Source organism: Myotis davidii, unplaced genomic scaffold (genome assembly GCF_000327345.1).
Source record: "Myotis davidii unplaced genomic scaffold, ASM32734v1 scaffold118, whole genome shotgun sequence".
NCBI lineage: Eukaryota > Metazoa > Chordata > Mammalia > Chiroptera > Vespertilionidae > Myotis > Myotis davidii.
The window spans coordinates 2,755,375-2,771,146 of NW_006290441.1; the positions used below are offsets into that span (position 1 = coordinate 2,755,375).

The following is a 15,772-nucleotide window of genomic DNA, read 5'->3' on the forward strand; positions in this document are numbered from 1 at the left end:
GCGGGGGCTGGAGGCCCAGGGCAGGCCTCGGACCCGGGGCTGATGACAGTTCCGTCAGGGTCCCAGTCTCCCGGCCCCTGGAGAGAGCCTGCCGGACAGACTCCCCTGCCGAGCAGGGAGCAGGGCATCGGAGTCTCAGGGTCCAGCTCCTCCTCGCCCAGACGGGGACACGGGGCGCCGCGGCCAGGGCACCTCATTCCCTCGCGGCAGCTCTGCTCCTGCTCCCTCCCGGGCCGGGAGCTCTCCTGGGGCTTCGGGTCGCCTCCCCGGATCTTCTATGTGCGGAGCAGCCGCTGTGGGAGGATCCCGGAATCCTGGACGCAGCCTGGCTGTGGGGCCGGTAGATAAGGACTCTGGACAGTCTTCGCTAACCCAACTGGAAATACTTTCAAAACTTTTGTTTTTAATGAACATCCTGGAGTGATGTCAACCAGGAAATACTGCCAAGGCCTGTGTCCAGGTTGAGAGGGCGAGCAGTGGTGAAGGGGGTGGGTACCATTCCCTCTGCACCATCTGGAAGCTCGGGTGGTGCGCTCAGAGCCCAGGCCAGCCTTCTCCCTGCAACATACCCCGAGAGAAAGCTGACAGACACTTCTCAGAGCTGTTGCGCCCACTCGATCACCCGTGTAGGCAGTAACTATTGCCCACACCCCTTCCAGGCAAGGGGACTTGGGCCCAATCCGTAATCAAGATGGGGAGACAGGCAGGAAAACAGTGACATATCTGCCTGCTATGTGCAACGAAAGGAGACAAACATGGGGGAGCACATCTTGGGAGACACCTCCCCTCCCCTGGGGGGTCCTGGTAGGCTTCCTGGAGGAGGTGCATTGGAGCTGAGTCTTGAAGGCGCACAGAAAGGGTGGGGAGTATTCCAGTCAGAAGGATCAGGCTGTTCCTGGAACCGTATCGGAAATGGTATGGTTCACCCCAGGGGCTCCTGAGCCGTTTAGCTGGTGAAGAGTGAAGGCGGGTGGGCTGGTGGGAGATGGTGCCAGAGAGGGGTCAGGGTCAGAGCACACAGGGCTTAGGGCACCCGGCTAGGAGCTGCTGTGCTCTTTTGCAGATGTGGACGAGTGTGCCCAAGGGCTGGATGACTGCCACACCAATGCCCTGTGTCAGAACACACTCACCTCCTACAAGTGCTCCTGCAAGCCTGGCTACCAAGGGGAGGGCAGGCAGTGTGAGGGTAAGTGTCTTGGGGACTGTGGTGGGTGGGCCAGCAGGGGAAGCTCCCTACCTCCTCAGCTCTTGTAGTGGCCACTCATGTCGGTAAAAGTCCTGCCCCTTCCCCTGAGTCACATCACCCACTCTCATCCTTCAGGGACTGGGGACAGCAGGCCTTCCCCCGAGCTGACCATGCCGTTTTACGTGGCTAGCTTCTACAAAGGAAAAGAGGCATTTTAGTATCTTTTGGTGCCACTCAGTTTGGGGGCAGAAAGTCAGCAGTTGATCAGGAGGCTGTGCTAGCCAGAGCAGCAGATCCTGCTCTCCCCTCCGGCGGTTTGTGCCTTCTCTCCGGAGTGTGAGTGCCAGGGCCCTGCCCTCCCCGGCAGGCTCTGAAGCTCCACCTCGTCCATGGCTCTGGGCGGCTTGGTGTTGTGACCTGCCACGCTTGAGAGCTGCACCCAGGGTCTGCCTCTTTGGGAGCTGCAAGTTCACGCTGGAAAGATGTGTGCGGAAGGATCCCGTAGAGCTCCATATCTGGGAGCCTGAGGTCTGGACTCTGCCACCTTGAGTTCTTGGCCCCTGGGGGTTGGCTCAGTGTCATGAACTCTGAAGTTCAGAACCAGCTGGAGACTGGACCCTCACAGGAGGAGGCGTTCCCGGGGATGGAAATCATAGCATGTTGGAGCGGGCAAGGCTTTTCAGGGAGCTCTGAGCCAACCCCACCCTTCATTTTACAGATGAGAATACTGAGGCCCAGGGGAGTTGGGAAAGGGACTTGTGGCTATGGTCGCACTGTTAGCCCGCAGGTGAAAGAAAGTCAGATCTCCACTCGGGCCCTGGCCCTGGCCCCACATCTCTTCTATTCACTCAGCTTGCCAGTGTCCTTCTTTGGTTGGGTGAGAAATCCTAATATTTATGGTCTCCTTTTTGCTGAGGAGCAAAATTCCATCAGAGGAGGCATGCGCCTGGTCAGGTGCATAGCAAGTCGGGTGGTGGTCCATCCATAAAGCCCTTCTGTGTCTTCAAATTCATATTTTCCCAGAGACAGACAACCATCTCTCTAACTGCCGTACATCACAGGAGGCCAAAAACCTACCTTTCCCTGACACATCTGTCTGTCCGTTCCTCCATACCACACCCTCACCATCTTACGGATTTTATTGACAGTATTAGCATTCACACGTGTTGGGGCCCTGCTTGTGGGGGGAGGGGCGGGGGAATGTTCACTTTTTCACTGTGTCCTCGGATCACTGTATCCTCTCCGGGGGCAGGAACCAGGCCATGGCTGCTTCTGGATAAAGTGCACATTTAGTAAATGATGTCAAATGACAGGTGGCAAGAGTTTCCTTATTCTTAGCTGTTGGGTTATAGTCGCAAATAAAATTGAATTGCTAACAGTTTAAAGTTGAAAAGTCTACTATTGAGTTTAAAATAGCAAATGATTTGCTGGCATTGTTGCTTTTATGTACTTAAATTGCTTTTTAACATAATATATGATTAGTGTTATAAAAAGTTAAGCAACACACACACACACACAAAACAACAACAAAAAAACAACACACAGAAAATGTATCCGCAGGTAATCACTGTTAACATGGAGCATATATTCTTTGCATTTTAAACGAAAACCCTAGGAGCACGCTCTTTGAATACTTGCAATATGTATAAACGTAGTGAGTGAGGACGTCCTGTTGAGTTTGGACTTCTTGGTAGAGGAGTCTGGAAGGAGAAGGACTGCAAGGATTTAAAGATGTAACTCTTTTATGTGTGTTTCTTGGCTTATTAGTTTTTAAGTCTCTTGGGTCCCACCCACAGTATCATTTGCTCCTAAGTTCAAGGGTGAGAACTGGGTTTACTCAGAGTGGACAGGATTTTACCCTCCACAGTTTCTTCTGCCCAATGTTGGAGAAGTGAAAGTACGGGCCCTGAAAAGTCTTTTTTAAATAAGGTGATTCATAAGTGGCTTAAAGTATCTCAAAATCTTTTAATAAAGTTTTTTATTCTAAATGATCTTTACTTTTATCTCAGGCTTCAGGGAGGGGATGTTTCAGTGGTCAGTAATCAGTATATGGTCCTTACTTTTCAGTTTAGGGAACTGAATTAAGTTTAACAAAAGTGAATCTAAACTTGACCTATGTATAGGAGCTGTATTTTAAAAAAAATTTTTACTTAGAAATTATTTTAGGCTTCAGAAATTTTGCAAAAATAGTGCAGAACTCACATGTGCCCTTCATTTATCTTACCCAAATATTAACAAGTCATATAAATACAATACAGTATCAAAACCAGGAAATTAACATCTCCACAATATTAACCAAACTGTAGACCTTATTCACATTCCACCTTTTTTCTTTAAACGTTCTTCTCCCCTGACCCCTCCCACCCCCGCCCCAGGATCCAGCTCAAAGTCCCACATGACTTTTATCTGTTGTCTCTCTGTCTCCTCCAGCCTTTGACAGTCCCTCAGTCTTTCCTGATCTTTCCTGTCACGGACACTTGATGAGTACAGTTCAGTTCTTTTGTTTGCCTTATATTTCCTCATGATAAGCATTGATATGGCAGGAATTGAAAAGAGTTATGCCCTCCCCCTATTCCTATTGCCCTGTTCCCATTCCTCCTTCACTCCACCCCTTTCCCCACACACTGTGGGTCACCATCTCTGCAGTTTCTATGTTTCTCACGATAAGAATGGGGTTATCCATTTGTAGTAATACCACAGCGAAACTTCGACAAGGCTGCTGCGGAAGTCTGCTGTGCATCACATGGGGGGCTCGCAATGGCAACCACGGATCACCTGATGAAGATGGTATATTCTGGGTTTCTCCACTGCAAACTTAGTATTTTTTCTTTTAATAGACACATGTCTTGGGCCTATTACTTTCAGCCTACGCTAATATTGTTTCTTCTCAAATCATTGCCCATGGATTTTAGCATCCAACTGTGGACCTTGCCTGCAACAATTATTACTGTGATGTGTGCCTCTTGGTAATTTTGTATTTCCATTGTTCCTTATACACCTATTACACTGGTATTCTTCTATAAGGAAGATTCCTTCTCTACTATTCATTTATGCATTGATTTCTATGTTTATGTATTTATGCCAGTATGTACTCGTGGGTATTTATTTAATTACTAGAGGCCTTGTGCACGAGTTCATGCACGGGTGGGGTCCCTCGGCCTGGCCGGCGAGATCGGGCCGATGGGGGGGCGGGAGCAGCTGGCCTGGGGGAGGGGCTACGGGAGGTTGGCCAGCCACTGGGGGGAGGGACTGCAGGAGGTTGGCTGGCCACGGGAGGTTGTCTGTGGGAATACACTGACCACCAGGGGACGACTCCTGCATTGAGTGTCTGCCCCCTGGTGGTCAGTGAATGTCATAGCAACCAGTTGACTGGTCGTTCGGTCGCTTAGGCTTTAATATATATAGATATGTTTTGTTACTTATTTTTGGCTCAAATTGTTTCAGCTTTAGCCATTAGGAGCTCCATCACATTGTCTCCTGTGTCCTTTTTACATGCCCCCATCATTTTATGAGAAATCCCTAATTTTCTGGCACTGCAAAATGCTCCAAACTTATCTTCTATTTTCCCCCACCCCAGCCCTGGAATCAACCACTTCTCCTAGGTGCCCTGATTCCTTTGATTGAAAAATGGTGCATAGAAACCAAGATCTGGATGTTTGCTGTTTTCATTGTTACTGGGGTGATTACACCTGGATCTTCTCAGTGGACAGAGCTAGAAAATATATGTATGTTTATTAGTCCACGCATGCACACATCTCTATTAATTTTTTTAAATACATGTTTTTATTGATTTCAGAGAGCAGAAGGGAGAGAGAGAGAGATAGAAACATCAATGATGAGAGACAAGCATTAATTGGCTGCCTCCTGCATGCCCCCTACTGGGGATCAAGCCTACAGCCAGGGCATGTACCCTGACCAGGAATTGAGCCGTGACCTCCTGGTTCATGGGTTGACACTCAACCACTGAGCAACACCAGCCAGACTATTAATGTTTTATATCTATCTCTTTTGTGTGTGTGTATTTGTGTGTTTGTGTGTGTGTGTGTGTGTGTGTAACAGTGAGTTACACTGATACTTTGGATTCCAAAGCAATACTACAAGATTTATTCTAACCTCCTTTTTTGCTTATTCATAACTTTTTTCTCCAATGGTGAGAAACTTGGCTCTTATTATCTGAAATATATTTACCAATCCTAGTTTGTTCAATTCTAGTATACAAATTAAGTATTTAAAGAATTGCCAATCTATAACCCTGTGAGTAAAACAGGTTTAGTAATTAGAGGACAGTCTTTAATACAGCTGTTTTTTTTGTGTGTGTGTTTTACTTCTTAAAAAAATATATATTTTCTTGATTTTTTACAGAGAGGAAAGGAGAGGGATAGAGAGTTAGAAGCATCGATGAGAGAGAAACATCAATCAGCTGCCTCCTGCATACCCCCCACTGAGGATGTGCCCACAACCAAGATACATGCCCTTGACCAGAGTCGAACCTGGGACCCTCCAGTCCACAGGCCAATGCTCTATCCACTGAGCCAAACCGGTTAGGGCTATATAGCTGTTTTTGTTTTTAACCTTACATCAGCCAATCAAGATAATAGTTTTTCAAAGTTACTTAGGCTAGTGCTTTTCTTCCCCATTCTCTTCAGTGTGGTTCTATTATCTATATTATAAAAGGCCTGTGGCCATAACGCCCTAACGCCTTAACGACCAAATGACTGGTCACCAGGAAGTGCATGGAGCACCTCTCAGGCCCTTCCCTACCCCACCTCCCATCCCCATCCCCCGGGGGACTGGCAGCATTGGCGGAGCATCACAGGGCACTGACAACGTCTGTGGAGTGTTGCGGGGTGCTGGCAGTGTCCCTGGAGTGTTGTGGGGTGCTGGCAGCATCCCTGGAGTGTTGTGGGGTGCCAGCAGCATCCAAGGAGCATTGTGGGGTGTTGGTGGAGCGTCTTGGGGTGCTGGCAGCGTCTGCAGAGCGTGCAAGGTATCATGAGGCAGTGGACATGGCCCTGATGGCAGGCTAGGCCTAGGGGACCCTACATACACATGATTTAATCGTGCACTGGGCCTCTAGTTCATTTATACGACAGTATATTCATTTGTTCCCCCCTATTTGTATTCCATTTTTTATTCCTCACGTCACCCCCACCCCTGCTTCTTGGGTAATATGTAAAACATCACTATGGTTCTGAGAGTCAAAGCTATACAAAGATTCAGAGAAGAGTTGCTCCCTCCTCCTGTTCCTGTTACTCTGTTCCCATTCCTCCTTCACTCTACCCCTTTTCCCACACACTGTGGGTTACCATCTCTGTAGTTTCTGGTTTAGCCTTCCTATATTTCTTTTACACAAATCTGTATTTTATTTTTAACTACTTTCTTACTATAATTTACATACCATAAAATCCACCAATTCTAAGTAAATTTACAAATTAATGATTTTGGGTAAATTAGCTGCGTTATGCAACCATTACATAATATAGTTTTCACACATTTTCTCATCTCAATCAGGTCTCTCATGCCCATATGCCCAGCTCCTTGTTCCCAGCTCCACCTCCAGGCAACCACTATTTTCTGTCTCTATAAAGTTGCCTTTTCTGGACATCCTATATAATAAAAGCCTAATATGCTAAGTGTCTGGTCATCTGGTTGGCCTTTCAACCAATCAAAGCATAATATGCTAATGATATGCCAAGGCTGCTCAACTGCTCACTATGAAATGCACTGACCACCAGGGAGCAGACAGTCGACTGGTTGACCAGTTGCTATGACATGCACTGACCACCAGGGGGCAGACGCTCCAACCGGTAGGTTAGCTTGCTGCTGGGGTCCAGCTGATTGGGACTGAGCGAGACAGGCTGGACGCGCCTTGGAGCCCTCCCATGGTCCCTCACCGGCTGGCCAGCCTCCTGTGTCACTCCCTGGCCCCAGTTGTGCACCGGTGGGATCCCTCGGCCTGGCCTGCACCCTCTCGCAATCAGGACCCCTCGTGGGATGTTGGAGAGTCAGTTTCTGCTCCATTCTGCAGGCCAGGCTGAGGGATCCCACTGGTGCACAAATTTGTGCACCGGGCCTCTAGTTTCATATACTAAATGGAGTCATATAATATGTGATCTTTTGAGTTTGTCTTCTTTTGCATAGCATAATACTTTTGAGGTTCATCTATGTTGTAGCCTTTATTGGCTTTTCATTCTTTTTAGTTGTTGAGCAGTATTCCATTATATAGATATGCATGAATATGTATGAATATGCATTCACCAGTTGATAGACATTTGGGTTGCTTCTACTTTTTGCTATTATTATAATGTTGCTATGAATATTCACCAGCAAGTCATTGTGTGGACATGATTTTACATTTATTATACACACACACACATATGAACATATACAGGAGTAGAATTTTTGGGTTATGCAGTAAATTTATGTTCAAAATTTTAAGGGACTGCCAAATTGTTTTCCAAAGTGGCTGTGCCATCTTATATTATCATCAGCAATGTGTGAGGGTCCCCATTTCTTCATATCCCTTCCAATATTTGTCATTGCCTGTCTTTTTATTATAACTATTCTAGTGAGTGTGAAATGGTATCTCATTTTGGTTTTAAGTCAAATACCCTAATAATTAACAACGTTGAGCAACTTTTCATGTGCTTATTAGTCATTCACATATCTTCTTTGGTAAAATGTCTGTTTAAATCTTTTGCCCATTCTAAAATGGAGTTATTTTGTTTTTTTTATTATTGAGTCATAAGAGTTCTTTGTAAGTCCTTATAAGACATGTGATTTACAAGTCTTTTCTACCAATCTGTAGCCTGTCTTCTTTTTTTAATGGTGTCTTTTGAAATGCAAAAGTCTTTAGTTTTACGAAAGCCCAATTTATAAATTTTAAAATTTATGAATTTTGTGTTTGGTGTTCTAAGAAATCTTTACCTAACTCAAGGTCTCAGAGATTTTCTCATAAAAGCTCTATATTTTCTCTTAAAAGCTTTATCGTTTAAGCTCTTACATTTAGGCTTCTGATCCATTTTGAGTTTGATTTTTGCATATAGTGTTAGATAAGGCCTAAATTTATCTTTTTGCATATGGATATCCAATATTCTCAGCACCATTTGTTGAAAAGACTATCACTTCTGACAAATTGCCTTAGCACTTTTGTCTGGAATTAAATGACCATAAATATAAGGGTTTATTTCTGGATCTCAATTCTCTTTCATTGACCTCTATGTCTGTCTTTATGCCCATAACACACACTGTCTTGATAACTATAGCTATATATTAAGTGAAAGTCCCCCAAACAATTTTCCTTTTTTAAAATTGTGTTGTTTCTTTTTTGTTGCTATAGTTGATAATCCTCACCTGAGGATATTTTTCCAATGATTTCTAGGGAGAGTGGAAGAGAGAGGGAAAGATAGAGAAACATCAATGTGAGAGAAACACATCGATTGGTTGCCTCTTGCACAAGCCCTGACCAGGGCCTGGGCCGGGGAGGAGCCTGCAACCAAGGTGGTGCCCTTGACCGGAATCAAACCCAGATTCCTTTGGTCTGTAGGCCAACACTCTATCCACTGAACCAAACCAACTAGAGCTATTTTGGTTCTTCTTTTGCATTTCCATATAAATTTTGGATAAGCTTATCAATTTCAACAAAAAAGCATGTTAGAATTTCGTGTGTGTGTGTGTGTGTTATGTGTTTTTTGGATTCCCTTATTTATTTACACAAAGATAACATACTACAGAAGCTCCTTTGCATTTTTCTTTTACTTAATAGTATATCCTAGAAACCACGCCAAATCAGTTCTTAGAGATCTTTACCGTGGTTTTTTTTAACAGCTGCATAGAACTTTGTTGAGTAAATGTACCATCATTCTTCAACTACTTTTCTCTGGACGGGCATTTAAGTTGTTTTTAGTATTTTGTAATTACAAATGCTGCCGTGAATAATTGTTTGCATATTTATTTTCCTGTTGGTGGAGATGTATCTTCAGGGTAGATTCCTAGAAGTGGGGTGGCTGTTTTAAAGATAAATGTATATTTCTAAAGAAATAGCATCTGACTGGTTTGCTTCTCTTTTATTCCTCAGACATCGATGAATGTGAAAACGAACTCAAAGGAGGCTGTGTCCATGACTGTTTGAATATTCCAGGCAATTACCGCTGCACTTGTTTTGATGGCTTCATGTTGGCTCATGATGGTCATAATTGTCTTGGTAAGCACAACGGTTGGGAACGGCAGTTCTCCTTCACCCTCCGGCACCCCCAGCCTGGGTTTCCTTTGATGAAATACTCATTAAAACAAAAAGGGGATCAGAGACTTGTGTTTTCTGGCCCCCTCGAAATCAGACTCTGATAGAAAACCAGGTAAAATGTTTTCGTTTTTTTAAAGTATATATTTTTATTGATTTCAGAAAGGAAGGGAGAGGGAGAGAGATATAGAAACATCAATGATGAGAGAAAATCATCGACCGACTGTCTCCTGCACACCCCTTCCTGGGGACCAGCCCACAACTGACCAGGAATCAAACCATGTCCTCCTGGGTCACTGGTTGACGCTCAACTACTGAGCCATGCTGGCCGACCATGTTTTTGTTTTCATCATGATCATTCATAATATAAACCCTCCATGAGTCCAAGGAGAGGGGCAGGTGTCATCATTACCATTCCTGACTTTTTTAGCATTGACTTGTCACCTTTTTTTTAATAAATATATTTTATTGATTTTTTACAGAGAGGAAGGGAGAGACATACTGGGGATGTGCCTGCAACCCAGGTACATGCCCTTGACCGGAATTGAACCTGGGACCTTTTAGTCCGCAGGCCGACGCTCTATCCACTGAGCCAAACCTGTTTCGGCTGACTTGTCACCTTTAAAATCTTTGATTTTGTGTTAAAAGGGTCTTGACTTCTACCCTTATATCTCTTTACTGCTGTAGGTGTCTCTATTCTAGAATTAGGTAAAACTACTTGTCCTGAAGAATCTGAGTGTATGCTTGAATCTCATTCAGGTGGACCCCCCGCCCCTTTTTTTCTTGAAATAGAGAGAAATTCAAACAGAAACCTTCCATCAACATCCTCCTAATATTCCACTAAACAGAAACATCTGTTGGAGTTTCAGTTCCTGAGTTAGGGACTAAAAGTGGTGTTTACATTGGTTTCTTATGCCAGGAATGAAACAGAACTTAGAAATAGCCAGCAGTTGGATAGGGTTGTGTGATAGATAGCCGCAGAGGATGCAGTGCACCTGGCAGGCAGGTACTTTGGTCTGTTTGCATTTGAAGGCTGCTGTTATCGGTTGTGTGGGAACCCACGATGGGAGACAGCGGGCATCGGGTTCCTTTGATACCGGTGACCCTGCATGTGGCTGACCCACTGATGTCCACTTGGTTGATCAAGGCCCTGACCCTGTGGGGATAGCTGTTCAGACGCTCCCTGACGGTGCAGTGGGAATAGCCACTTGATCAAATGCTTTGAGATCAGCATAGAAGTCACAGATAAGTACGGGCAGCACTTGTATTTTGTGTGGAGCCTTTTTCCTTTGGGACTCACACGTCATATGACCTTTATCTACTTCGGTGTCACCTGGAGCCTCATCCTGCCTGTGCCCTGTGTAGGAGGTCAGGCTTTGGGCCAGTCCACTGGCTTGATGGAGGGCTGGAGGATCACTGAGTCCTTTTCAGATCTTCTAGGCCGTCGGTACCACATCAGAGAGACAACCCTGAGAGCAGCAGCATATTGAACTCAATGAAAAACTCATAAGAAGGACATCGCTTTCAGTGTGTATTTGTTGGGAAGCACACAGTGTGTTTGTGTAGCTTTTTGTGTTTTTTTTTGGTTGTTGATTTTTGTTGGTACCATTTTCTGGGGGAAATCTCACATTTCCCTTTGATTTTCCAACAGTGGCATGTTGAGGATTTGGATCTGATAGCAGACCCAGTCATCAGAGTTATGCTCAAACACACAGCCTGGTTGAAGTGTGAGCTTCCTAAGATGCCAAACCATCCAGGAGTTAGGACCTGGGTCAGGGTTGGGTGGGGTGGTTCTGAGCACAGGCCGGCCTGGAGTCCTTCCTGGCCTGGCCGCTGACACAAGATACTTCAGCAGACTGTCTCCATTTCCCGGCCTGGGGGTCTCTCTGAGGGCTTTGTAGCAAGGATCTGCTTTGAAGAAAGATGCTGAGCATCCACTGACCCTACCTGAACAGGCCAGGGAGTCTTTAAAGCAGTGGTCCTCAACCTGGGCTGCACGTTAGAGTCACCTAGGAATCTTTTTAAAATCCTGATTTCTGGGCCTCATCCTCCGGAAATTCTGTTTCTTTGTTACTGATGTTGTGGCCCCACCCCATAACAAAGAAACAGAATTTCAGGAGGATGAGACCCAGGAATCAGGATTTTAAGAAGATTCCCAGGTGATTCTAATGTGCAGCCAAGGTTGAGAACCACTGCTTTAAAAGGAAGGCATGAGAAAACAAAATGGTTCACTGAGAAGGGCAGGACAGCATACACAGACCTCTCTGCCAGCTCACCTGGAAGGGGCTGAAGCACTCTGTGACCAGAAACAAGCTCAGAGTCAGGACTTTTCAGGAGTGGCCGTTTCCTGTGCTCTGTGGGATGAGCCCTCACCTCTCCTGGCCCCCTCACCTCTCCTGGCCCCCCTAACCACACCTTAGCCACAGGCGTATTAGCCAGAATCTACAAAGTACAAACACCACTTAGCTCTGGCACTCACCCCAGAGTCCTCCAAGATCTGAATTGCCTGTGAGCCTGAAAAATAAAACGCAGCCCTTCCGCGCCGCTCACCCCACCCGAATGCAGTCTCTATTTGCTGAGCGTCTGGAAGCAGGGCAGAGCTCTTGGGTTTTGTAGCAGTGGCTCTCCACTCCAGCTGCACGTTGGAATCACTTGGGAAGTTTTAAAGCAACACCATGGCCACTGTGGCCGGTGCGGCTCAGTTGGTTGGAGTGTCTCCCAACACCAAAAGGTGGTGGGTTCAAGTACTGGTCAGGGCACAAAATCCCCTGTGGGCGTGCATGCTGGAGGCTATCAATAGATGTTTCTCTCTTCTCTTTCTTTCTCTCCTTCCCCCTCCCTCTCTCTCTCCTTCCCCCCTTTCCCTTCCTCTCTCTAAAATCAATAGAAATGTGTCCTCAGGTGAGGATAACTAACTAACTAATTAACTAACTAAAACAACACCATGGCCTAGGTCTCACCCAGGACTACTTCTATTAGTGTCTCAGGAGGTAGATTCGGGCCTCAGGGTCCTAACAGGCAGCCCTGGTTGTAAAACCCTGTTCTACAGTCTGGAGCAGGGGTGGCAAACTTTTGACTCGAGGGCCACAATGGGTTCTTAAACTGGACCGGAGGGCCGGAACAAAAGCATGGATGGAGTGTTTGTGTGAACTAATATAAATTCAAAGTAAACATCATTACATAAAAGGGTACGGTCTTTTTTTTTTTTTTTTTTAGTTTTATTCATTTCAAACAGGCCGGATCCGGCCCGTGGGCCGTAGTTTGCCCACAGCTGGTCTGGAGAGACTCACAACCTAGCGATACACACATGTGCCTGTGAACGAACACACACACACACACACACACACACACACACACGCTCTGTATTAAGTCAATCAGAGCGCCTCACCTCACTTAATGACACGTCTCTAATTGCTTTGGCGAAAAGGAATAGTGGGTTAAACCTGGGGTGAGGTGTGGCAGCTCCGAGGAGAGCTCACCTTTCCCCAACAGTAATGCAGAATTTGGGGTTCAGGTTAGCAGATTGCTCCGGCTCCCCGTGAGTCCTCGCTGAGGAACACCGGGGCCAGGTGTGTTCCAGCGTGGCTCATCCTCAGGAATGTGCTCCCTTCACCCTTTGGCACAAAGGAGGGCAAGTTTGTTAGGCTTTAGGGGATGGCTCGTGGCCCATCAGTTTAGAAAGGCATCTGCTCAGTGTGGGAAGACGGATGACGGTAAGATCTGAAGCTTGAAACCAGATAACAGATATTTAAATGTGAATTTTCTTGTGACGAATGTGCCCAGGAGCTAGTGATAGGCACGTGGGAAATCAGGCTGCGGGGGTGAGGTGGGGCGGGGGAGAAACGGCTTTCAGATCAGCCTCCTCCCTGAGCCTCTGCCATGTCCGAGGTGTCTCTGGAAGTTTCCCTCTCTTCAGCTCTGGTGGTGCTGTGCTGGCCTGCTGGCTGTTCATGCACTGGGCAGCCCGGGTGCCGCTGCAGGTTGCAGGCTGTGCTAATAACACAAATCTTGGTCCTTAAGGAGTTTGCCATCTGGTGGAGATAAATAAGTAAAAGATTTTGAGGGGTCAAAAGGAACAAATTAAAAAAAAAAGATTTTGAGAGTGCAATTCAGTAAGTATATAGATGAAGCCATGTACGTGTGACTCAGTGGGAGGAAGGTCCGCTCTCCCCACCCTGAGGGGCGGCACTGGGGGAGGCATCCCCCTCCCTGCGTTTCTGATGCTCCCATCTCCGGCTCCTGCTGTCTCCTCTACCTCCTTCTGCCCTGGTGTTCTCCCACATTCCACCTCCGGCCCCCTTTCGGCTCCCTCTCTCCCTTCCCACACTCCTGTTTCATGTACATTCCCCGTATCTGGCCAGCACAAGCAAATGTGCCACCTTTGCAACCCCAGGCGTAGGTTTCCCACCACCTGCAGACCTTCCCCGGGTGGGGGCCCACCACTCCCCACCCCCATCTCTACACCCAGTGGTGCTTTTCTCTGTGTTTCTTGGCCACCCCACCACAGGCCCACGTGGCTCTCTGCCCTGTAGGCACCTGCCCACAGTCCTATTTTATTTCTTCCTTCCTTGGCATCCCCACTGCCAGGCCCAGGCCCGGTCCCCACCAGTACCACGCGGGGCTATTTCAGGCATTGGCGTGAAGCCCGACCCCCAGGTTTTCGATTCTTCCCATTCCCTGTGTCCTTCCCTCAGCGGCTGGGCTGCCTTATTCTTCCCAACACGGGGGTCTGACCCCGTCACCCTGCTCCAGTGGCTCCCAACTGCCTCCCCAAAAGGTGGGACCTCCTTTGCTTGGTATTCAAGGTCCTTTGCAGGGTGACCCCGAATCTACTTCACAGCTCTCTCCTGTACCTTCCCTGCTTGTACCCATGCCCCAGCCCAGGGGGGTGACCACTGCTATTTGACCAGACCCCATGCTCCCCAGCCTCCCGCTGGTTCTCATGCTCCTTCCGCCTGGAACCCCTTCTCCTGATTTGTAATTGAAGAAATCCTGCAGGGCCCATCCCTCACCAGCTTTTCCACAAAACCCACCCTGACACCCAGAGCCACACGTGCCCTCTCGTTCCTCTGTGCCACCTTTGACCATGTCTCACGGTTACTTGTACTTTTGTCTCTTTCCCGCGGAAGGACGTGCTCCGGGAGGAAAGGCATTTGATCTCACTCCTGTATGCTTTACTGCCTCCCCGAGCGAGCACCGTGCTTTGGAAAGCGAGGGTGTTCGATCAATATTTACCGAATTGATTCTCTTGTGTGCACCTGGGAGGCCTTTTCTTAAGTGAACCCCAGACCCGTGAGGGTTGGTTAATCATCTGGGGGTCCCACTGGCTTCAATTCTTAGAGCTTCTGTGGTGCAGGGATGGGAAGAAGGGCCATATCTCTGCTCAGTAGGAATCCCTGAGCTGCCGGGCTGGGTGGGGCACTGAGACAGTCACCAACGCCAAGGCTAAGTCTTCTCCCCTCCAGACGTGGACGAGTGCCTGGAGAACAACGGCGGCTGCCAGCACACCTGCCTCAACGCCCTGGGCAGCTACGAGTGCCGCTGCAAGGAGGGCTTCTTCCTGAGCGACAACCAGCACACGTGCATCCACCGCTCAGAAGGTACCTTCGCCTGGGGGCGGGGGGAGGCAGGGGGCTGGGGTCTCATCTGAGAATCCCCCACCCTCAGTGCCTTGAGAAGGGAAGCTTGGGCCAAAGAAAGTCTGGAGGCTGCGGACATCCAGGCTCTGCTGCTGGGTGACCGTGGGCAAGTTACCCAACTTCTCCTCCCTCACCAGGCAGAGCAAGCGGCTGGGCCCTGCGGTCTCTTCAAACTTCCCAGTCTCTGATTCTAATCTTCCAAAAGAGTACATTTCCAACATGACTAGATGTCTCAGGAGAAATGGACACTCTGCCAAGTTTTTCAGAAAACGTGCTGCAAACCACAGCACAGAGTGCGAGCCTGCTCCCTGCCCAGGGTGGGCGGGGAAGCTGGAGCCTTCCCGTGGAGCTTCCCCGGCTCTGCCCATGTGCAGCCCCGGCTAGGCCTGGCCTCCCCTGTGTTTTGCATTTTTGAACTCTGAGCCTCTGAGGCTCCAGGGGGCAGGGGACTCCCCCCGCCCCCCCGAGACTTGGGCTCTCTGTGCCATGGTTTCCTTCACTCATGCCACCACTTACTATTCCTCCATACATTTGCAGAAAACTCCTCTGATGGCCTTCTTTTTATTCTCTCTGCTTTGAGTTGGTACCTTGTTTTACTCCTCTCTTAGTTCAGTGGACTCTCGGGAGGGAGGAGGGTTGAGTGCATGTGGCCACTTTTTACCAAATGACGGGATTTTAATTCCGTTCTGCTTTTTCCAAAGCCACATA

General features: G+C 47.7%; 1 protein-coding gene across 1 annotated transcript in view; it reads left to right on the forward strand.

Annotated features, from left to right (window-relative positions):
• Positions 1-15,772, forward strand: part of SCUBE2 (signal peptide, CUB domain and EGF like domain containing 2) — a 70,955-nt gene that overhangs the window by 3,426 nt on the left and 51,757 nt on the right. Inside the window, exons 2-4 of the mRNA XM_006763509.2 lie at positions 1,064-1,186; positions 9,264-9,389; positions 14,891-15,025. Coding sequence (XP_006763572.1) covers positions 1,064-1,186; positions 9,264-9,389; positions 14,891-15,025 — 384 coding nt within the window. The remainder of the gene's footprint in view (positions 1-1,063; positions 1,187-9,263; positions 9,390-14,890; positions 15,026-15,772) is intronic.